Raw genomic sequence first — 24,990 nt, 5'->3', positions numbered from 1 at the left:
TGAGTCAGCCTGCCTATATCTCTGGACCACAAGACCATATTCCTAGAAGGGAATCAGATTGGCCCAGCTGGTCAGGTGCCCCGTGTTATCCCTGACACCCCAGGCCAAGATCATAGGTCAGGAGAGGATTAGAGGGGCAGGAGCCAGGGTTTCTCAGAGTAAGCTCCTTCAGATGGGCTTGCAGGCAAGGAGGGACCAAAGGAAACCTCCAATGTGAACCCTGTCTGTGGATGTTGGTCAACTGGTTAAGAATTCAGATCATTACATAATCATGGAATCGTGTCTCTGTTTTAAAGAATAGGGCTTATCTGAAAGCCTTGTTGAAAACCAGTGCTAAAGACTCTATTTTTATTTTTTAAGATTTCATTTATTTTTTTGAGAGGAAGAGTACATGCACAAATGGGGAGAGGGAGAGGGAAAAGCAGACTCCCCACGGAGGAGGGAGCCCAATGCAGGGCTTGATCCCAGGACCCCAAGATAATGACCTGAGCCAAAGGCAGATACTTAACCAACTGAGCCACTGAGATGCACCTAAAAGCTCTATTTTTAAAAAGGAAAGAAAGTCTGTGGAGACTTGCTGGTCCCTGATGATCACCTCCTTCCTTTAAATCATTCTTTTAATCATCTGCACTTGATTTTTGACTGACATGACCCCAATCTCTAGCCAGAACAGTATTGTTTAGACTTAGGTAACACACATACACAAAATCTTTTTCAAAGGGGAAACTTTTTTTTAATCTCTGGCCATACAACCTATGTTATGAGAAACACCACTTTTAAAACAGTGAAGTGCTATTCAGTGTTAACAGAATTCTCAATGCTAAAGGGAAATGTTTTAAAATTTATTTTCAGATTTTTATCATAAATCCTTTAGGAATTGTAGTTCTCATTATATACATTTGTGAACTCTGAAAGAACTCTGTAGACTAGGTTCATAAACAGTTTCTAACATACAGGATTCCTTTTCTTTCCTGTTCAGAGCACTGGGACAGCAGTTTCTTACCTCCAACTTTTGGAACCTCTCATTCACCGTGGCTCTTCTATGATTAGTGACAATCCATTTAACGATTCTACAGGTTCTCACAGTTCTGTAGGTTTAAAAATATCTATGTGTCTGTCTGTTTGTATGTGTTATTGATATAGACATAGATAGCTACGAGATAGGTGGTTCATTTAGAGCAGATAGTGCTGGCTTTCTTTTTTTTTAGCAAGCCCGTCCTTTCATTTGTGCTTTCGTGCCTCCAACTAATGTTGGTTTAACTTTTCTAAGAAAGTCTTAAGTTGATTACTGTTGAAAGAGGATGACGTGAAGTAGGAGTTGAGAAGTTCTGTTTTATTTTATTCTCTCTTAACATTATACCATCAGTTGCAGGCAACAGACCTATCCAGCAATTCCTTGTACTCCCAAATGGATGGGAGGAAACATCTCCGTCATCTCTGACATTTTTTCAAACACCTTTCCTTCATTCTCAGATGTCAGTGCATCTGTTATTATTCGCTTTGAACGTGTGAGCCAGTTTCCAACCTTTTCCATGATCTTGTTTCTCTTCTTTTACTTGTGTAGCAGCACTGGTCTCTTTGAAGACCGCCTCCCTTTCCCCTTCACGGGGACCTTTCATAGTCGGTCAGCATGTTGCCTTTTTTTTAAGATTTTTTTTTTTTTAATTTATTTGACAGACAGAGATACACAGTAGGCAGAGAGGCAGGCAGAGAGAGAGGAGGAAGCAGGCTCCCCGCTGAGCAGAAAGCCTGATGCGGGGCTTGATCCCAGGACCCTGGATCATGACCTGAGCCGAAGGCAGAGGCTTTAACCCACTGAGCCACCCAGGCGCCCCAGCACATTGCCTTTTTAAAAAGATTTTATTTATTTATTTATTATTATTATTATTTTTTTTTTATTTGGAGAGAGAGAGAGAGCACCTGTGTGTAAGCAGGCGTATAAGTAGGGTAGGGGCAGAGGGAGGGAGAGGAAGAAGCAGACTCCTCCCTGAGCAGATAGCCCAATGCAGGCTCTATCCTAGGACCCTGAGATCATGACCTGAGCCGTAGGCAGTTGCTTAACTGACTGAGCCACCATGTGCCCCAGCATGTTGCTTTAGACAGTCTTCTGACTTCTGCCCTTTTGGGTCTTGATGATACTTGAAATGTATCCTTCTAGAATACATGTCTGGCTTGGTCTGATACTTCTCTTTTTGCCTGTCAAAAGCTCTGGTGCAGTTATGTTTTCTACAGGTTTTATTTCAACTTTATCCCTTTTGTATCAATTAGAAGCCAGTCCATAGTAGCAATTGCTCCTCTTGTTTCCTCCGTCTTCTCAATTTGGTGCCAAGACAAGTCAATGGTGCTTTTTAGCTAATTGTGCCTGGTAGATATCTGGCAGTTGAAACCCCTCATTGCTAGTCCGGTCTGTTTCCTTGCCAATTTTTAAATCTATATTGGGAACATACCATTTATTTCTTTTATTGTTCTTCTTCCTTTCCTGTTAAGCATGATTAAATTTTCATTATTATTAAAATTTATTTTACAATTTTAAATAAATATTTTAAATATTTTAAAATTTAATATTTTAAATATTTTAAAATTATTAAAATTATTAAAATTTTCATTATTATTTCTAGCATGCCCAAGATGTTATTTTTCTAGGTTAATATCCAGGGCTGGTGGCCAGGAAAACTGAATACTTACTATGTGTGAGGTTCCACACTAGGCATGCCATAGATTTTCATGTGGTACTTCCTTAAGGATAGCCTGTCTTCCTAATGTCAGGAGCAATTTTTTTAGGGTCCAGCCACTTAGGGTTCATAGTACTACTCTTGGGACTCGCTACAATCAGCCTGAGTTCAGGAAATATTAAGCTATTTTTCTCCTCTTCTAGATAAGAAATGTTGTCTATGTGGTTTCACACTTGTTTATTTTTAGGTCAGTTCCCACAAAGACACTTAAAGAAAAATATCATTTACCGTGTATTGTGTGACAGGTCCTTAAAGAATATACTAGTGGGTATCAGGATAGGCACAGAACTTCTAGGAATTTTTGGATGCCTGATACTAAAATAGAAAATTTAGTGAACATTTATTACATGCAAAAGACTTTCCTGCTGTGTTCTTTGTTACTTCCCCATATTAGAGTAAAATACCTGACAGTTACAGGTGCCCTTATGCCTGCCCTGTCTCATAAGTTAGGTATATCTCTAATATCTATCCTTATTATCTGTTGCTATGTATAAGTATACAGGTCAAAAGATTAATATTGGGGGGTGCCTGGGTGACTCAGTGGGTTAAAAGCCTCTGCCTTCAGCTGAGGTCATGATCTCAGGATCCTGGGATCCAGCCCTGCATCAGGCTCTCTGCTCAGCAGGGAGCCTGCTTCCTCCTCTCTCTCTCTCTCTCTCTCTCTCTCTGCCTGCCTGCATACCTGTGATCTCTGTCTGTCAAAAAAATAAAAATACAATCTTTAAAAAAAAAAAAAAAGATTAATATTGGAATGGTCAAAAGACCACAATCTATTAACAATTTCATAGGTGACACTTCAAGGAGTAAGGGGGAAGGGTGCTTTAACATCGAAGTAGCATCTAACAAGGCCATGAGCGTAGGAGAGATTTATGGTTGGAAAAACTACTGAGGTAGACTAGGGCAGGAAGAGGAGAAATAGAGTTAGGAGTCAGGCCAAGCTTTACTGTTGCATGAATGAACGCATCCATCAGTGTTAGAGCTGTGGAGCCAGGCTGGACTTCAGTCTATTTCCATGTATTGTCCTGGTTGAGGTGTTCACTCGCTCTCTGAACCTGAGAAGTAGTTTCCTTACCGTCATCATTTTGAGAAGAATTATTTTAAAAAAGAAGTTAACCTTTCTGTAGGATGAAAACAACCAATTTTTTGAAGCACATCACCATGTTTTACCCCCCTGGGGTAAGTGGATGTCCTTTGTTAACACCCTTTTGTTATAACTCCTTGGGCTTGAGGGTTTGAGCTGCGCTCACATTTGCATGAACAAGAAAGTAAAAGAGAGGAAGCTAGGGATGTAGAAAGATTTTGGCTGTTGTGTAAATTTCTTAGGGTGACAACCCCTAGTTATCCCAGAACATGCTATACTCAGGGCTTGGATAGGACAGCTGTTAACATCAGAGGAGATCTGATCTATCAAGTAGGGCCTGTTGGGGAAGGTCCTAGGCAGCCTGGTGATTTTGTGGGCAGGGTAGTTGCTTTATAGTTCCAGGTCATCATTCCATGCAGAGCAGGAAAGTCAGCTAGTGACTGGTGGCCTGGACCCAGCATGGTGTCAGTATCCTACATTAGATGGGCATTGGGAGAGAACTTCAAGCAAAGGACCGAAATGCCTCTGCTAAAATTCCATAATAAGGAAGCTGAGCATATTCTTTAAGTAGGTAGAGTAGTTCCCAGAATCAAATAGAAGCTTTACAGGAAGGTCAAGGATGATCCAAGGCAGCTCGAGTAATAATAGATGGTTATTAGTTCAGGTGTCTTACCTGTGCCCAACCTTCTCATATGTCAAGAATGTAAATTGTGATTAGTTTACACATGGACCCTGTGCCCACCTTTATGTCAAAAAGGGACTAGTATCTTGATGTACTAGTCCCTAAAGACTGCCTACAGTTGGGGAAGGGGAGTTCTCCAAAGAAAACCAAAGGATTTTTCCGGAGAAGCAGATGTCGAGCTAAAATGAGCAGCAGATGTCCACTGTACTAAGCCCAAATGAACACAGTCTAGGAAGGTGTATTGATGCAATTGAAAATTTCATTTCCCTTCTGGCTATTGCAGTCATGGGCTAGAAATTCGAGATAGATTGCTGAATAGTTTCTATTTAATTTCCATACTTCTAAAGGTGTTTGATTTCTTCAGAGCCATCTTTGAAACTGTAGTATGAATCTTAACCTTTAAATCACCCAGTTCATTGTTTTCCCACGAGGTGGTTTCTTCCCTTTGTACCCTCTCTGAGCAGCTGCTGTCAAGCTCACAATTGCACATTTGAAATCACTGTTCTGTTCCAACAATGCAGGATATGGGATTTCAAATCTCTTTTGTAGCTCTAGTAACTGCTTTTATATTTCTAATTAAACAATTTATGTAGTAAGATACCATTAAAAACAAAATAAATACAAACTGTAAATTATATTGAGCTGAAGAGTGCTTTGTTCCAGAAACTTGAGCCAAAAAAAATCCCCAAAAAACCGAAAACAAAAACAAAAACAAAAAAAACCTATTACATGAGGACTTCTAATTGCTATATATATTTTTTTTTTTTTTTCAGAAAACAAAACCAAAACCTATTAAAATTTTGGTAATACTCATAATTTCCTAATAAGTAACCCTAATTTTGCTCACACCTAAATTCTATAGTTTGTGCCTCTAAAGTCTCTGGCTAGTTTTCCAGTTAATCTTTTATTAGATTCCATGTCTGTTGCAGGCATGACTGTCTGATGACCTCATCTATGTCAAAAAACCATAAACAATTACTGTGACCATCTTTAATATGTAATATTGGAGGCCACTGAGCAAAAGAATATACAATTGGATTCTCCTGAATATGTTAGGAGATAATATAATAGACACTCTGATTCCAGCTTTAGCCTTACTGATAATTGCAATGAAGTTGAGTCTGCAAAAACTCAATGGTTCTATAACCATATAACCAGGCAACAGAATGACTTTGTATTTTGTTCTCTTCTCCCTCCTACCTACCCACCCCGGCTTTTCTGTTGCATAACCCCCCACACAGATGACAATTAGGGGGAAAACATTTACTGATTTTATATTAATTTATAAAATTGTAAGGTAAAGTCCATTATTGTACTGTCTAGATGTAGTCACTGGTCACGGCCTTAATTAAATATTATCCCAAAATTTAAAAAAATATTCATACCTGCAAGTGTCTTTTAAGACTTGTTTTCTCCATCTCAAGTATTTTGAAGGGGAGATTTACTTTATAATATCTAGCTGGAGGACAGGCTGATGGGAATTGTATGAGTGACAAGTATTGTGCTTACGTTGCTCACATATTGTCATTTGATCCCTTCAGTAACTATTTTACGCATGAGGACACTGAGCTCAGAACATAAAATAATTTGCACAGTGTTAAGGTATCCAGATCTGACCATAAAGCCTATTCCTTTCCCCCACAGTCTGCCTTTCTCCTCATAGTAATAAAAATAATAGCTAGAATTTTTGTATGTGCATTGGGAGCAAGGCTCTGTCCTGCGTGCTTTACATACATGCATTATTGCATTGAATCCCCACAAAAACCCGTGAAACAAGGTAGGCAGCTAGAGTGAAGTAATTTGCCTAAGGCAGCCACAGATCACAGCTGGTGGCCTTGAACTGTATCTCTCACTCCATGGTCTTTGCTCCCAGTTACAATTCTGTAATGCCTTCCTTGAGTGTATGGGTGTCGTCAGTATCCTCGGGTATGTTATAAAAAGAAAAAGACGCTTGATTTTAAGGATAGGATTGGTTGACTGTAAAGAGGATTCTGTTAAGTCATTAATCATTTGTTGCATTTAAAATCCTAAATTTCTCTCAAGTCTTGGGCTTTGGCTTGGAGTAACTTCAGACAGTGGGTTAACAGTGGCCTCACACAGCGGGGGAACGGTAATGCTTGTCCTGGAGAAGCTGTGAGGGTCAGAGCAGCACCACCTCCCAAAAAAATATCATGTATCCACCCATTTTGTCTCTGTCACCACCCAGGCCCCGTCATCTTTTTCCTGGATGATCGCAGTAACCTCAAAACGATCTTCCCATCTAAAACTTTTCAGTGGATTCCTACTGCATATAAGTTCAAGTTCTTTATTGTTTTCCCAATCTGGCCCTGCCTCTGCCGATGTGATGCCCCTCCCCACGTTCACGGTCACTGATCCTCATGTCCCTGGAAATGCCAACCTGATTCTTACCTCGAGGGTTTCGTTTCTGCTCCTCCCCAGCTGGATTTATACTGTCCCTTCTTTAATTCCTCACTGAGCCCCCAGCTCAGCCTGTCCTCAGAGAGGCCTTCCCTTCCCCTCAGTATGAAGCAGCACCGGCGGTGGAGGTGACAGCAACGACAGTGAGGCCAGCCAACATTTCGGGAGCTCTTATTCCACACGAGGCATTGTTTTCTACATTTACTCGTGACCTTCCTTTGAAGTAGGCACTGTTATCTCCACCATAGAGATGAGGCATTGTTTTCTACATTTACTCGTGACCTTCCTTTGAAGTAGGCTCTGTTATCTCCACCATAGAGATGATGAAACTGAAGCACAGAGAGTTTTGTTATTCAATCAATCGCTTGTTTTCTTTTCTTCACACTTACCATGATCTGTAATTATCCTGCTCTCCTCTAGAAACTAAGTTGCTGAGAGAAGGGACCTCATGTTATTTTCTGCTGTTCCTGAAGCTTTTTAAAAACTGCCTGGGACCTAGGAGGCACTTATGTGGAAATATGTTGAATGAGTGAAGGAACCATCTGACAGATTAGATCATGATATTTGTGATAAGAAATAGAACATTTCAAAGATGATACTTCTGCTATAATTGTACTGAAAGGACTCAGAGCCCTTCAGTTAAATAATTGTTGAGCATTTTTCTTCTCTGTTGCATTATAATGTGTGCATATAAGCATGTGATCATGAATCTGGGCAGAGAAAGAGAGACTGTATGTCAACATACTCATGAACCCAGTCGTTGCTGGTCAGTAGGTGGGTGCCAGGGAGTTGCTAGCGACAGATTACGTCACACTTATCTTTTCAAACACGGAGCACCATTTGACTGTGCAACTGGGTTCTGCTGCAGATGAGGTAATGCAGCTCGTCCTGAGAAACATCTTGTTCAAGTAGGGAGATTCTTATTTTGCAAATTTCCTTGTTCTTTTGAACAAAGGATGTAGTGGCCGTTTTCTTCCTGGTGCACAGCAAATACTAATTTCTTGGAATTTGGGAACTGAGAAAGAACTTCGGAGCATTAGCTCAGCTTCTTCATTTTACAAGGGAAGAAAAACAACCCCCAGGCATGAATCGGTTTTCACAGGGTCACGGAAGTACTCAGTGGAAGAGCCAGAGCTTGCCTCATAACCACCAAGTGAGTTTAATGATGAAACACTGATAGGAGAAGAGGAACCTTGTTCACTTCAGGACCATGAACAGAATGCGGACCCATCAGCATCTTCTGTTTCCTTGAGAAAGAAAACTATGGCCACCAGGAGGATGTTGCTTCCCTGTCCCTCTTTAATAATACAGTGTGATACCTTCTTGTAGCACATGCAGGAGCTGAAAGTGATATGTCACTCTTTGTTTCCTTGTATTGAAAATCTTGGTCCTTCAGAAGCCTGGAAATAGCATTTGGTCAGTTTATAACTAAGAATGTGGAATTTGGCCTGGGAAAAATCCCTGGTTTGCTGTGTGTTCTAAGTAATTTTATCATTTAAATACTGAGTAATGTTATCATTAATTGAAATAGTTAACAACAGTGCTTTAGAAACAAAAATGCTTTTCTGCTGGGGAAATGATAATCAAACAGGATATTATAAACACTAAATACAGAATTTTCACAGTACCTGGAATTCTGCTTACTAGATCATGGTCTATTCTATTTTGCATAAATAAGGAAAAGTCTCCTCCTTATTCATTTCAATAAAAGCTAGTGCACATAGTTTACTTTAGGAGACTGGGTTGCTTCTGGCTGGTTTTAAGACATTAGGGACATTGGAGAGTGCAACACTGAAAGAAGCTAAGGCAGTTCAGAAAACGTTATTGAGACCTGCTTCGCTTTTGTTCCCTACAGTGCTGGGTGTGTGACTGTGTCCGCCAGGTTCTTCACTCTTATAGAACTTTTAGTTTAAGAAGAGTAATGATGCCATTAATGGATGTCAAATGCCCAAGTGAGGACACCAGGCTGAATACTTGAGTGATTTTCCTTGAAAATTCAAAATGAAGGAGTGTGGATCTGGTGTCACTATCATCCCTTTGTATGTCTATACTTGGGGCCATATTGAAATGGCCAAGAACTTGAAAATGAGGGAAATGGGCTTCCTTCCTTATTTCTTTGTAAGCTCAACTCATGGGAGGAGCAAAGCCACCTGTAAGAGAGGCCGATCTGTTCCTAGACCTGCAGGGTTTCATGGTCAAATCCCACTGGGCGGTTAAATGTCAGTTTCAGTCTGGAGATGAATATGGTCAGAAAAGGATGAGTCTGAGAGTTAAATGTTGGTAGCACTCGTCTCAGCTTTGTGGAAGGAAAGAGAACTGTGTCAAACAGATTTGGGTATCATGGCCCCATTGCCAAGGTATCCCAACAGACTGAAGATTCCGGTTCTACAGATGCATCTACCCCTGTTGGGGAACTGGGTCCATCAGGCTGTACTAGCCCATAGACTTGTCATCTCCCAGTGGGTTAATTCATCAGATGTTGAAGGAGTTTGGACTGATGTGTTACCCATATGTCCAGAACTAACCTGCCTATTTCTACAACAGAAGATAGGAGTTCATTGAAGGCTCTCATCAGAATAGTTAACAAACTTTCCCATTCCAAATCAGTAAGAATGCTAGTCTTTTCCCCAGACACCTTCATGGGTTATTCCTGAGGACCTGTGAGATGAGGTACATTTGCTCAGCTACTTCTCAGGTTGCTATGCCGGCTTACTCCCAGCCCACTCCCTACCGCTGGGAATAAAAGCAATTCGGGGGCATACACAAGGCGGTACCTGCAATGTCTGGCTTATGATGTCCTGGGAGTGGGCCTCAGGTGCCTGCAGGGTGTCTTTGTTACTGATGATGGAGGAGCTGGGCTCCCTGGAGCCCCGAGGGAAGCAGGGCAGAGGTGACTACCGGCTCCCACTGGCTGAGCACCTGGCCCCCTGCTTTCAGTGCCGATCGCCCTTCCTCCTCCGGTGTCATTCCTGCTCAGGGTATCCCGCTGCCTGGGTCCCACGGGTTCTGCTTCATGTGCTCAGCTTCATTTGCACCATCTTTCCAAGGCTTTTCTTCTGTAGTGCCTGAAGGAAGAAGGCCTGTGGCATCCGTAACATTCTGTGCTTAGAACCATCCAGCCCCCCTACTGGATGAGAACAGGTCACCGTAGACTTCCCTCCTGACTTTGGTGAGTTTTTTCTTTAGAGGTCCCTTATTCAGACCTTGGTTAGGACGTTCCTAGTCCATTGGGATTGTTTTAATTACTCTCCCATTCCAGGGTTGATTCCATTCCCTTTGTCCCAGGAGATTCCTTTGCTTCATAGATATTCCTGAAAAGAAGTAATGAGCGAGGGGGAGAAGTGATGTCCAGTGCCACCTTTGGTAGCTTTTGAGACCCCAATATAAATGGATATGGAGTGACACCTAACTCTTCAGCTAAGAACATCCAAGGGCCAGGCCCTCAAAAGTCCAGCCACATAAAGTAAATGCAATCTGAGGGCCTCAGAACAGAGTTGAGAATTGGTTTTTCCTGAGGATCTCTGTCGGGTTGAGGTGCCAGAAACAGGACATTATGATTTTTGTGCTGTCATTAAGGAAAATCCCATAAAAGATTTTTAAGAATTTTTTAAAATGTATATCCTCCTACTTCGTGTTCCATATCTTAGTCTGTTCAGGCTGCTGTAACAATACCATAGACTGGGTGGTGTCTGGACGACAGGGATGTAGTACTCATAGTTCTGGAGCCTGGGAAGTCCAAGATCAAGGCACCAGCAGATTCACTGTCTGGTGAGGGCTCACTTCCTGGTTACTGACCGTCTTCTCGCCGTGTCCTCACATGGTGAAAGGGACAAGCAATCTCTCTAGGTCCCTTTTGTAAGGACACTGGCCTTATTTATGAGGGCTTGCTCCACCTTCATGACCTGATCACCTTCCAAATGCCCCACCTCCTCATACCACCAATTTGGGGATTACATGTTTACCTGTGGCTTTTGAGAAGACACAAATATCCAGTCTCTAGCACTCTATATAAAAAGTTTTGATTCTAGGGGCGCCTGGGTGGCTCAGTGGGTTAAACCCTCTGCCTTCAGCTCAGGTCATGATCTCAGGGTCCTGGGATCGAGCCCCGCGTCGGGCTCTCTGCTCAGCAGGGAGCCTGCTTCCCCCCACCCCTTGCCTGCCTACTTGTGATCTCTGTCTGCCAAATAAATAAATAAAATCTTTTAAAAATTTTTTTGATTCTATAAAACTAGAGGGAAAGTTTATATCTAAAACATGACATAGAGAGAATTATTCACCATGTGACCATAGGCAAAGCTGCTAATGTGCCTAAAACTGTAAAAATGGATAGGACAGTACTTAATTTGGAGCCATGTGGCCTCCAGGGTGACCATTCTCACTCTGAGCCTCTCTGCTTGGAAAGCTCTCAGTGGCTGGCTCGCTGCCAACCAGAGGATGCGTTCCAGACTTCTGCACCAGCGTGAGCGTTCTCCTGAGATCTGGCCTGTGTGCTTTTCAGCACATCTCACCTGTCTTTACCTTGCCCTTTGTTGCCCCCTGTGAATTCCCCTGCACACACAACACTGGTCCCCATATTCATGTCTCCCACCTTTGTAGAAAGCCTGAATGATTTTCTGGTTTCATATAGCAGCAAAACCCCGCAGACCAAGCTTTCCTTGTACAGTTTGTTACCAGCACTTGGCTGACATTAGTGTCCTTATCAATGGGTGGAGAAAATTTTGCTTGCCCTCAGGGAAAAAAAAACCCCAAATGGCCAAATAACCACTCCTTTGTCATTTGATATTCAGCAAACATTTATTGAGTACCTGCTGTTTGTTGGTACTGCTGTTAGGAAGATGAGTAACACAGCATCTATGGCCTCAGGGAATGCCCATTCTGGTAGGGAGAGACAGACTCATAAGCAGGCAGTCAGTAATAAGTCCTTCAGGTAAGTGTTTTGCTGGGGAGAAGGACAAGTGCAGAGGGCTGTGGCAATAAAGAGAAAGCTCACTGACTTAGCATTGTAGAACACTTCAGATGAAATGTTCAGTAGTTCAGCAGGTTTTAGGGGAGGGGTTGGCTTGGCTAGATAAAAAAGAGAAGAAAAATGGGTATCTAATACAGAGTACTGTTGGCGGCCCTTTCTAGGAAACGGGTAAAGACTAATTTAATCTAGTCTGATTTAATTCTCACTAGAAAGTAAAAAGAAGCAGCTTACATTTTTTTTTTCCTGTTCTTCTGGAACTTGAGTTTTGAAAAAAGTGTTCTCAATATGGTGACAAGATGTTACCACATTGAAATTGCCGGAATCTATTGCATTGTTAGAATGATCCTGAGGTGACTTGAAATGGTCTCAAGAAATTTAAAACTCACTGTTAACATAAATTGTCATTAGTGGAAAGAGTAAGATGATCACAGTGAGCTGTGATCATACCATAGCACAGTGGTTGCCTACGTAAACCTTAATGTTTGTCTTTTTTTCTGTCTTCACCAAAAAGGGGGAGGCAGGGAGAAACACCAGAAGGGTATTAAATGTGTATACTTACGTTTTAAAAAAATGTATTTTAGGGGCGCCTGGGTGGCTCAGTGGGTTAAGCCGCTGCCTTCGGCTCAGGTCATGATCTCAGGGTCCTGGGATCGAGTCCCGCATCGGGCTCTCTGCTCAGCAGGGAGCCTGCTTCCCTCTCTCTGCCTGCCTCTCTGTCTACTTGTAATCTCTCTCTGTCAAATAAATAAATAAAATCTTTAAAAAAAAATGTATTTTAACTTACCCCTCTCTTACTAGTCTTGTCTAAAACTGTAATGGAAACTAGTTTAAAATTTTTTGTCACTTTCAGATGTATTCTCACATAATGGAAGGAAGGAAGTCAAACATTTATGGGGGAATGATGAGTAAAAATTGCAAAGTGATGTTACTGTTTTGAAATGGTCAGTTTTTACATGACTATTAAATGCTGCCTTTCAAATTTAGTAGAAATAGGAGATGTGGGGATTTTCCTCTTTTTATTATAAAAGAAGTGAGCACATCAATTGGGGAAGCATGTCGCTTTTAACATATTTTAGACTCTGAAGTAGTTATGAAGTATGTTTTTGTCTCAATAATAACATGAAACTTTTCTTACTAAGAAGACTGTCTCTCTTTAAGGTTATGAGAAGACTGACGATGTCTCGGAGAAGACTTCACTGGCTGACCAAGAGGAAATACGGACTATATTCATCAACCAACCCCAGCTGACAAAATTCTGCAATAATCATGTCAGGTAGGAACTACCAAAGATCTCTGTGGGACCAGCTATCACAGCGGAACTCAATAGGCCGTCTCCTCTCTCCGGCCAAAACAAAAATGCTTACAGAGAGCATTCAGTTTACTCAGTTACTCTTTGAGAGTTTATTGAAGGTGGTGTGACTTGGCTGTTTTTTTGAACTTCTAGCCAATATGGAGATGTGAATAAGAATCTGGAAGCTGGAAGGAGCAGAAAGGATAAACAGCCATACTCTGCCAATTCTCTATGTGGTGTCTCAATAGTGAAAGCTGATTATAGATAAATACCTTTGTCTTGAACCTGTTGATAGAGTGATGAGTTACTGTTTTTGGCCAACAAGTTTTAACATTTTGGAAGAGGTCTTTGCAGTTCTTCACCAAGAACTCCTTTTGTTCAATAGTCTTTAAATGTTGGCTTTTGATAGTTGTAAAATTGAGTATGGTGTTGAGGAATGGAGGGCTCAGAATTGCTTGAGTGTTACATTTTCCTTCCAACAATAGTATAAAAAGTGTCGCTGTTGAAAGCACTGTTCACTAAGTGGCCTCTGGACTGGAGTGAACATGAACACCTCTTACCCATTATGCTAGCCCAGTGTTTCTCCAGAGGCAGAATTCCTGGATTTGAGAAATGACCATTTAAAATTAATATTTACAACTTCACATTCTAGAGTACCTTTCTCAGTTTGGGAATGTGGTATGTGTTCCTATAATCTCCTATTTTTTTTTTTTAAAGCTTTTTGTGAAAAGCATTAAAAATAGCACAACAAATCCCCTTGTACCCATCATCCAGCTTCACAATTAGCAACTCATGTAATCTTCTATTTAAATAACAAGAAAAAGACTGGATGTTTTCAAGACCTAAGTGATGATATCTTATTGATTGTGGACATAGCTGGTATGTTTTGTGTAGAGTCCTAGCCTAGTTCCTGGAGGGACCTTGAAGAAAATTTGAAGAGAACCTAGAAAACTTCTCATTTTCCTGAAATTATCCAGTGAACGCATCTCTGTTTAAAGTTCCTGGTCTTACTCAAATTCAATTTTTTGTAAGATTTTTTAAATTTATGTATTATAGACTGTCTTAATTAAAGTTGCTCTTCTTTGTAAACTACTCTTGGTATGTTAAAAAAGGATGGTTGGCCAAAGAGAACAAAAGATATTGTGCAGAAAATTAAACTCTTACTATTGAATTTGACAATTCTTTTCACTCATTTCATTTAGGTTAATGACCATTTGCAATATTCTCCCAATTTGAAACAAAGGGCAGATGTTCATCTAATATTTTATATGATGATGATAGAATTTTGTAAATGTGGGTGCTAATTATGGGGTAATTAAGTTTTATGCTACTTTTCATTTTGTTTTCTAGCACTGCAAAATACAACATAATCACATTCCTTCCAAGATTTCTCTACTCTCAGTTCAGAAGAGCTGCTAACTCATTTTTTCTCTTTATTGCACTGCTTCAGGTAAAGTCCCGTCATAAAACTTTAGCTCAAAGTCAAATGTTCAGATATTAATAAATGTTTTTGTTAAGCCAGTGACCAATCTTGCAAAGCTTATCTAAACACAGAGAGACAAGCTGGTTTGGGTGGACATTTCCAGGTCTTGCTGCAAGCAATGTCAGAATTCCACTGACATTTGATTCACTTTTATCAGCTTATTTTAAACATTCGGTAAATTTGATATGACAGGAATGAAATTTGATGGTAAAGGGGGATGGAACTCCCCCCCATATTAATATTAATTTATTGATTTTATTAAATATTAATTAAAATATTAATTAAACATTAATTTATTTTAAGTAACTGTTCTGAATCTTAAGGTATAAGAATTTCCATTTTAAAACTAGTTTTTTCTTATATTTGAGTTAGTAGTCATCAGGAAAAAAAAGTTTCATCTTATTAAAAAAACACACATTCATTGTAAAAATCATTAGAAACATGACAAAGAGGCCTGAAGAAAAAAAATTAAAGCAACTTTTTTTCTGCCACTCAGATGCAACTACTCTTAACCTCGCAGCGTCTATCTTCCTGGTCTCTCCCTTCCCCCCACATATTGTTTACTGATTTAGCTTACAAAAAGAAGATCAGAGAACACATATGTTTTTTATTCTGCTTTAACCATGTGATAATGTGTGGATATTTTCCCATGTGATTCGGTGTGTTTTTTTTTTTTTTTTAATGATTATATGGTATTTACCTAACTCCCCTCTGTAGGTGTTAGTGGTACACAGGACAGCTTGTCCTGAAGCGAGCTCCTACCCTCTTCCACAAACTGCCCCCCTCTGTGTTAGTCGGCCACAGTAGTAAAAGCACCGAAGTGTAGTTTAAGAGGCACTAAGACTTGGTTGTTTTTATACATATTATAAACTTACTAGTTCTCACTGGATTTCTTTTTTTTTTCTCCCCCCAAATAGCAAATACCTGATGTATCCCCAACAGGTCGCTACACAACCCTGGTTCCTCTCTTATTTATTTTAGCTGTGGCAGCTATCAAAGAGATCATAGAAGATATTGTAAGTGCTTCATTTTTTCATAAATAAATATGACTTATTTTATATGCATATCTTAAAATATTAGTTTATCTTTAAGTTTAACGCTCGACACACGTTGTTTAAAATGCCCATTCAACTTAAAGACATATAGAATATGCTCTGGAATCCATTGCTCTTAGTTTCTACAGGATTACTGTGACAGAATGCTTGGCAGAGTGTTCTCTGCATTGGTAGTTTAGTAACAAAAGAATTTAATTTAAATGCAATAATTGGCTTGGAGAGAAAATGATATTTGACCATTTTTTTCATTTATGCCCAATGTTCAATTTGAGCATTATTTCAAGTTAAACATAGTAACATCCAAATTATCTCAATGTAAAGGGTCTTATAACGTAGGTTTTATTTTTAATTCATATGCACGTTTTTCACTTTAAATGCCATTGATTCCTTTTCATCTTTAGTAGTTCTAAGCTTCCTTTTATTTTACTGAAAGAAAGTAATGACATTTGCTATTTTATTACACTCTAGTAGCTGAGAAAAGGGGAAGTCAATTTCCTGTTCATAAAATAAGTTCCCCCAAATATATTCAGACTTTTCTTTTTCCTCTCTTTTACCGTTATTTTAACTCCCTTATTGAGGAAGCCAATTTTTTTTCTATGCTCTTTAAATACTTGGCCTATCTGAAATGACCTTCTGTTGAGCCTTAGGCAAGTCAGACAGTAAGGCGAGGAAGGCCTGAGACATTCTTTAGGAAGCTCCAGTTTAAAGTTGCACAAATTATTTATATTATTTCTGTAGAGAATCAAATTGGAAAGGGTCAAGTGTCCATTTAGATCATCCAAAACATTCAAGTGGCTAAAAGACAGAGGTTGTATGTCCGTGTGCTTTTGTGTAAAACATCATCATCCTCTTCATCAGAGATGACATGCTTGATGGGGACCACAAGCGGAAAATTTAAGGGACCCTCTTTTTTACCTATATTGTTCCACACAGACTTACCATCCTTTAAATTGCACTTGGCTCTAGCAATCCATAAGGATTGGTCTTTACTGTAATTTGTCTCTTTGTTTGCCTTATGTGCTGTCTTTCTTTGACATAGTTTTGGTTAAGTACGTATTATTTACTAGACATTGTGCTGTGGTTTTACAAATATTTTTCTTCAATAACATTATAATTGGATATTAATCCCATTTTAAAGGTAAGGAAGCTGGGGCTTAGAGAGGTCATGAAATGTGTCCGAGAAATGGTTGGGATCAGATTCCATCTCCTCCAGGGCTCTTTTTCTATATCGTGGCCTCCAGCAATGGCACGAATCACATCTGTTGAGTTTCTGGGATCCATGTACTTGTTTTATATCCTTGACATCTACTTAGTCTTCCAGCCACTCTCTAAAGGATTACTGGTATTATCCCCATTTTACAGATAAGGGAGAGGAGGCACGGAGGAGCAAGGTAACTCGCCCAGTGTCACACAGTTAATAACTGCTGCTGTGAGAATTCAAAACAAGGCAGTTTGGTTCTAGAACTCCATGTTATTATCACTGTTCTCAGCTGCCTGTCCTGTCTTTTTTCTTTTTCCCTAACAAAACTATAAACTCTCTAGCTATGGTTTTAATACCCCTCTTTATGAAAATAAATGGTAAATAAAGTGATATCCTAGACTTTTGTTGTTGTTGTTGTTGTTGTTTTAAAGATTTTATTTATTTATTTGACAGAGAGAGATCACAAGTAGACGGAGAGGCAGGCAGAGAGAGGGAGGGAAGCAGGCTTCCCGCTGAGCAGAGAGCCCGATGTGGGACTCGATCCCAGGACCCTGAGATCATGACCTGAGCCGAAGGCAGCGGCTTAACCCACTGAGCCACCCAGGCGCCCCTGTTGTTGTTGTTTTTAAACAAACTCTTAGGGGCCCCTGGGTGGCTCAGTGGTTAAGCCTCTGCCTTTGGCTCAGGTCATGATCTCAGGGTCCTGGGATCGAGCCCCATATTGGGCTCTTTGCTCAGCGGGGAACCTGCTTCCCCTTCTCTCTCTGCCTGCCTCTCTGCCTACTTGTGATCTCTCTCTGTCAAATAAATAAATAAAATCTATAAATAAATAAATAGATAGAATAAATGATTCATTGTTTGCATATAACACCCAGTACTCCATGCAGTACATGCCCTCCTTAATACCCATCACCAGGCTCACCCATCCCTCTCCCCTCCGCCCCTCTGAAACCTTCAGTTTATTTGCCGTAGTCCATAATCTCTCATGGTTTGTCTTCCCCTCTGATTCCCCCCACTTCATTTTTCACTTCCTTCTCCTAATGTCCTCCATGTTATTCCTTATGTTCCACATATGAGTGAAACCATATGATAATTGTCTTTCTCTGCTTGACTTATTTCACTCAGCATAATCCCCTCCAGTCCCATCCATGTCGATGCAAAGGGTCGGTATTCATCCTTTCTGATGGCTGAGTAATATTCCATTGTATATATGGACCATATCTTTATACATTTGTCTGTTGAAGGACATCTTGGCTCCTTCTGCAGTTTGGCTATTGTGGACTTGGCTGCTATGAACATGGGGTACATGTGCCCCTTCTTTTCACTACATCTGTATCTTTGGGATAAATTTCCAGTAGTGCAATTGCTGCGTCATAGGATAGCTCTATTTTTTACTTTTTGAGGAAACTCCATACTGTTTTCCAAAGCGGCTGTACCAACTTGCATTCCCACCAACAGTGTAAGAGGGTTCTCCTTTCTCCACATCCTCTCCAACATTTGTTGTTTCCTGCCTTAATCGGTTTTGGCCATTCTAACTGGTGTAAGGCGGTATCTCAATTACACCAGTTAGAATGGCCAAAACGTAATAGATATGTACAAGATATGTATTGAGCGGTATCTCAATGTGGTTTTGATTTGAATTTCCCTGATGGCTAATGATGTTGATCATTTTTTTCATGTGATGCCAACTCTTATGGTAAGGGTCAAGATTGGTTGTTAAATTGATAATATTCACCATGAAAAACATGCCTTCTTTGCTATACACTTGTTAACTTAAACCCTGATAAACTTAATTCTTCAAAAAAAAAAAACCAAAAAACATAATTTTTGAAAGTCCATGATGTTCAGAGACCAAATATGAGGAAGAAATGAGTGAGTAAAAGAAGGCAGGTTGGAGCTTGCAGTCCAGTAGGGGAGACAGACATTAATCAAGTAACCACACTAGCTATTGTAAGAATTAAATAATTCACTGAAGTCCTTAGAACAGTACCTAGTTCTAGTAAGTGATGAATAAACATTAACTGTATTATCATCATCCAAATGTCCTTTTGACTAAAATTTAGAAAATGGATTGGAAAGAAACAGGATGTAGGTACACTAGTTAGAGGAATATTTTAGTAGCTGGTATTTAAAAAATGGGGAGATTTAGACCAGGTGGCATTGCAGATAAAGCAATATAGAGAAATGAATTCAATATCACTTTAGGAGTAGAATTGATAAGACTTTTCACCATCCAACATGCTGCATACCCTACTTCTTTGACTCACATTCTCTCTCCAACCACTAGAATGTAAGTTCCATAAAGACAGAACTCTTGTTCATGGCTGTATACTCACCAATAGTAACAGGACCTGGCTCATGGTGTTCTGTAAATATTAGTGAATGAAGAAGGATTAGATGGGAGTGAGAGAGAGGAGAAGATGCCAGGATGACTCTTGAGTTCCTGGTTTGTACAAGTAGATGGCATATGGCGCCATGTCTGAGAACAAGGACGAAGGCTTGGGGGTTAAAGTCCTAGATTGCCTTGTGGACCTAGCTGGAGATGCCTTTGAGATTGCCAGAGGGAGATGTCAAGGAGGCTATAGGATGTAACTCTCTGGAGCTCAAATGAGAGCCTTGGCTACTATCTATTGATGTATCAGTTACAAGTGAAACTGCAGGTCCGGATGAGCTGAGCTGGGAAGAGAGTACAGAGTAAGAAGCAAAGAGGGCCAGGAAGTAAGCCTTGAGAAATTCTATTCCTGTATAACGAGATAGGAGATGAAGAAGGGACCAAGGTACAGTGGAACACCCGGGCAAGGATAAGATAAGAAACACTTAGAAGTGTGGGGGGAAGGGTTCCCAGGAGGGAGTGGTCAACATTACATACCTCAGTATTCTAAAGTTCATGGCACTATTTACACAGGACACTTTATTGGTGCACCGTCAATTAAATATTGATAATACCAAGTAATTCACCAGGCCTCAGTGATAGGAAATGAATTCTCACTCTAGGACAGTGGAGATATTTGAACTCATGGAATAACTGTATTGTTTCCTGAAGTGTCCATTTTAGAAGGAATGAGAATTTGTTTGGGATTCAGAGATTCTTTTTTTTTTTTTTTTTTAATAGTTATAAAATTAGAATCTGCCTATCTGGATGGATCGTTATGTATATTCAACACAAGTGTTTCTCCACGAGCGACCTAATTTATTCTGTGGCGGGAAGGCTGAGGAAAGGGATGCTCCTGTACAAGAATTCTCTGTAGATGGAAAATAATGTTCAGCATCTCCTTGGGTTTCACAATGATTAAATTTCCTGATTAAGTGGAATGTTTCATTAATTCACTTTTATTTGTCTCCGTCAGTTGGAAGTCTTAACTATTTTCTGTCACAAATGTGCATTGTTTTGGAAATACTTGCACCTCTTTCAAATATCTAAATTTGCTTTGAACCATTATTTTGGAATCAAAATTTTTTGGGGGTTACTTTCTAGTTTTCCGTAGAAAACTAGATTTTTACGAATAATTTTTACGAATTTTTTACGAATAAAAAAGAGTTAAGTATTTGAGAGTTTCATCAATTATAAAATATTCTCCACTGATGCTACAAATTTAAACTTTTAAAAATTCATTGAAGAACATTTGCTGGTAAATCATAAGCTTACTTTTGGGAGCAATAATTTGCCTAATGAAAGTGTACATTTTTCCAGTTTTATTAGTGAGTGTTTTGCTTTGAGAAAGAATTGTAGTGTGTCCCTGCTTCTGTGTGCGGCAAGAATTATTTTCTACAGGCCTGCCATAGAGGCGTTTTGAATGCCCTATTTGCATTTTGTGCAGTTCAATGGCTGATTGTTTGTGGGAACTGAGTAGCGCTATTAGGACAGTCGTCCTGAGTGGTGCTGTTCGGGGAGGAGCGCTAATCCACAACTCCGGCCTTCGCTCTTGGAGAGTATGGCCATATTTGCCCTCTGATTCCAAAAACCCTATTTCTTCTCAAATGGAAAAATTAGGAACTCCTTTGTTTCACATTCATTCCAACCTAACTTACAGTCAAGTCTATGCAGGTAAATCTGACCTTGAGCTTTAAGGATAGGATTTTTGAGTTCATAGTTAGTTATACTCCATACTTTTCTGTAATGTCAACAGAGGCTGATGTGTTACACTTGATGCTGTAAGGTTAGACAGAAGCCATGGAAAACCTCTACTTGAACTGTAGACGAGATAGCTTCCCCTGGCCGCTCAAATTCTCTCCCTTCCTCTGACCTTTCATTTCTTTTACTCTCTGCTCTAAAACCTTGGCTTATGTGACTCTTCAGATTCACCCATCTAGACTTAGGCCAACTCATCTGTTTAGCATTTAATTTTTTTGGCGCTTTTGGGTGGAAGGAGACTAGGATCATGTGATTCAGTGGTTTATGATGGGGAGAAGGGACCATTGAGAAGCAGTGGATGGAAGAGGCTTTATGCAAATGGTATATGTGTTTGTTTCTAGTCAGTGACAGACATCAACATGTCATTAAATTATGGAGGATGTACTCATCCTAATTAGATAATGAATTTCATAAGAGCTGACAATATTTCAGTGCCACTATTAAATGGTAGTTGTTACAGATAATTCTCTTGGGCAGTCTTTTTTAAGTGAATTATTTAAGTAAAAATCTAAATCAACCTTTCCCATTACATTAAAATTTTAATCTCAATGTGTATAATAATGTACGATCTTCCGCGGACCGCACAGCTGTGCTCCCAGAAGAGGGGTATTGTATGATGATGCTCTAGATCGTGTTTTTAATTTTAAAATTCCCACATACCCTCTAATTCTTCTTATCACCACACCACAGCATGCTTATAAAATTGATATGGATCTGAAAGGACAAAAGCCTTTGAGAAACATAAATTGAAAGAAACCTTTCTTGTTGTAGCTGCTACTTTGTTTCATTAATCTCATCCACTTTTTCACAATTTCTATTTTTGCTTTTAAACTTTAGAAACGTCATAAAGCTGATAATGCAGTGAACAAGAAACAGACACAAGGTAGGATTTTTACATTTTATTTCTCCTGTCAGATACAGTAATATGTACCAATCATTTTAATTAAATGTAATGAAATTGAAAATACTGTGTATCTCTTAAGTTCTTGTTCCAGGGTAGACTTGTTTTTTTGTAGCATTTATTAGCATGGCACTTAAATTCACATTAGAATGATTTACAGTGGTAATACTTTTGAAAGATAACTTTTTTAATACATTTAAATGCCTCATAGCAATGTGTTCTAAAATACTGACCATGAAATCAGCAGATGTTTTGACATGTTAAGTGCTGCAAGATGTCTGTATTTTGTTGGTGATCAATAGATGTTACTCTAGGTAAGATTGATAGAAAACAATCAGATGTGGTGTTACTTGTTAAAAGGCATGTTGGAAGTACTTTGTGTTATACTGTACATACAGATGACATATGTCCAGAAATAAACAAAAACCAGGCCAGCTTCTGGGAAACACATAACATTTTGACATGGCTCTTTTGTTGTGGGTCTCTTTTTGACACAGCAAAAACCAAAATGACCTCTAGCACAAGAACATAACTAGACCATAATGCTCTTAGATTTAAAAAAAAAAAAAAAAAAAAAAAAAAAAGAGCACCTGGGCGGCTCAGTGGATTAAAGCTTCTGCCTTTGGCTCAGGTCACGATCGCAAGGTCCTAGGATCAAGCCCCACATCGGGTTCTCTGCTCAGCAGGGAGCCTGCTTCTCCCTCTCTCTTTCTGCTTCCCTCTCTGCCTACTTGTGATCTCTGTCAAATAAATAAATAAAATCTTAAAAAAAAAAAATAGCCAGGAACATGTGAAGTAGACATCTCATCCCATCCCTGAGTTTGCCTGCTCCATCTGAGAATCTCATCCCTCTCTGAAGTTCCCTGATATGATAAGGATCAGCCTTGTCTGCCAAAGTTAGCTGGTTATTAAAAACAGTATTTTTATACTGCTGTGATTTTTATGGGACCTGCCAAATACCCTGCTTTTCTTCCAAAAGGATCATCTGCGTATGCTCTCCACTAAAAGGATTTTCTGCTGATTTTTGATACAAAAAGGTACATTTATTTAAGTATCACTTAATAAATTAACAAAATATTTACTGAGATTCTTTATTATGGGACATGTGAGAAAGCATAAGATGGGAACTATATAAAGGTACAAGGGTAAGATATGATCTTGTACAGATCAAAATGAAAGATTTGGATTACCTGATCTCAGTGTCTCTCTAGATTTTTCAAAGTGGCAAATAATGCTTCCTATGTTAAGTCCTGCATGGATCTAAAAGGAGAGAAAATTTGGGGGTAATTTGAGGTTGATCTTCAATCTTAGGGAACACTTCGAATGAGCAGAGACATCCAAATAAGAAGACCTTACACATATGTTAAGTGAGAAGGAGGGAAGAGAGGTTATCTTGAACAGAAATGAAGAAGGCTACTGGATTGCCTTGTTGAACCATTACCAGAGTTTCAGATGAAGAAAGGAGATTCATGTCAAAGGGAAGCAAACACATGATTAAAAAGGAAAGCCAAGGTCAAATTTTCCAGGGCCTGAATCCCAACTGAAGGAGATTCCAACTTTTCTTGAGTATGCTGAGTAGCTCTTGAAGGTTTATATGCCAAAAAGAGACAGGATGACCATCCAGATTGAAGTTAAAGAACAGAGTAAGAGTCTATTGGTAGCCAGGGGGACAAAGGAACTCTAGGAATTTGGGTGGGAAGAGACAACAATAGGAATTGAAAGGGTAAAAAATCCAGATGTTACTGGTACTGGTGTTTTGGACAGTATGCAAAAATACATTTGCATTTGTTGCCATGTTGCTTAGAATATTTAATAACAGCTTTTGAACCAAAAATATGTAACTGTTTTTCCAATATGTAATGTATCTTGTAGCTATCTACAAGAGCTATCTTCAGGGACTAGCAGTTACCAATCTTCGAGCCTTGCCCCAAGAAACCAATAATGTATAATTGAAGAGCAACCATCATAGCTATGATGATTTTAGGCTACTATACCTCGTACTGATGGGTTTCCCAAATATTCACTTTTTTCTCCTACTTAAAGAAAATATTCTTTCTTGGTTATCATTCTCTGTTCATCAGTTTATCCTGGATTAACCAGATTAGCTCTACGGCTAAAAATGAACAGGCGAGTAAGAGGGAAAAAGCTTCCCTAGTATATAAAACTCATGTCGAAAATAAAACGTTAGGACTTAATAGCTATAAAAACCATTTTAAAATCAACAGGAAACTTAAGAATTCTATATCCAAGAAATTCTGACTTTTAGTTTGATACTTAAGTTTATTTTCTGAGGGAATAGTATTTTTTTTTTCTTTGCCTCGCTGAATGTTGGTTATCTTTTTGTTTTGCAGTTAATAGGAGATAACAGAAATGTTTGAGTCGGATACTGTTTGCTGTAAGATAACTGAAATTGCTTAATACAAAAGCCATCTGTTGTCATTAGACCAGAATGAAATTCAATTTGCTTTCCTGAATTGAGGCAAGAATGGGTAAGGGGCGGGAGGGGGTATTTTTGACAGATAATTCATCTTTTGGCAGGCATTTGAAGCATTTAACTTAAATTTTCATTTTATAAATGTTTACCAAGACCATATAATATGTGAGAGGATACCTTTCTGTCAGATTCAAATATTAATCCTCTTTCCTTAGAGAAATTAGTATTTGTCTCCTCATTTTACATCGAAGCACTAGCGTGACTTTTCTCTGTCACTCCCTAATGACTTCAAAAATATAAATTCATAATTTCATTTATAACATTTTCATCTGCTTGACTGTAGACTATCTGATGCCTCATTTTCATGAACTAAAGCAATTATGGATTTGGGACCTAACTCACTACTTCATAAACTTTACCTTTTGAGCCTATCATCAGCGCTTATGGGAACAAGCCATTTCTTGTCTTAGAGACAGAGAAGTTGCCTAGGTAGATGGTTCAGTGGGCTTACAGTGCGAAACTATATATTGCTCTCTGAGGACCTACCTGCTGAGGGAGAGCAAACTGATGGTCAGAAGCCCAGGGAGTATGAGTGGACCTTTGAGGATTGTGGT

At 39.4% G+C, this 24,990-nt stretch overlaps 1 protein-coding gene across 4 annotated transcripts in view; it reads left to right on the top strand.

Moving 5' to 3' along the window:
• The window catches only part of ATP8A1 (ATPase phospholipid transporting 8A1), a 231,369-nt gene that overhangs the window by 22,020 nt on the left and 184,359 nt on the right, over positions 1 to 24,990 (top strand). For 3 of the 4 annotated variants that reach the window (XM_047719196.1, XM_047719195.1, XM_047719198.1), the window contains exons 2-5: positions 13,038 to 13,152; positions 14,521 to 14,620; positions 15,571 to 15,669; positions 21,879 to 21,924. In XM_047719196.1, coding sequence (XP_047575152.1) covers positions 13,038 to 13,152; positions 14,521 to 14,620; positions 15,571 to 15,669; positions 21,879 to 21,924 — 360 coding nt within the window. Of the gene's footprint in view, positions 1 to 13,037; positions 13,153 to 14,520; positions 14,621 to 15,570; positions 15,670 to 21,878; positions 21,925 to 24,990 lie in introns of those variants that run through there. The other variant, XM_047719199.1, reaches the window with a different exon arrangement.

The sequence above is a fragment of the Lutra lutra genome, chromosome 2 (genome assembly GCF_902655055.1).
Source record: "Lutra lutra chromosome 2, mLutLut1.2, whole genome shotgun sequence".
NCBI lineage: Eukaryota > Metazoa > Chordata > Mammalia > Carnivora > Mustelidae > Lutra > Lutra lutra.
The sequence above is the reverse complement of the archived record's forward strand: the minus strand, read 5'-3'. Positions and strand labels throughout refer to the sequence as shown.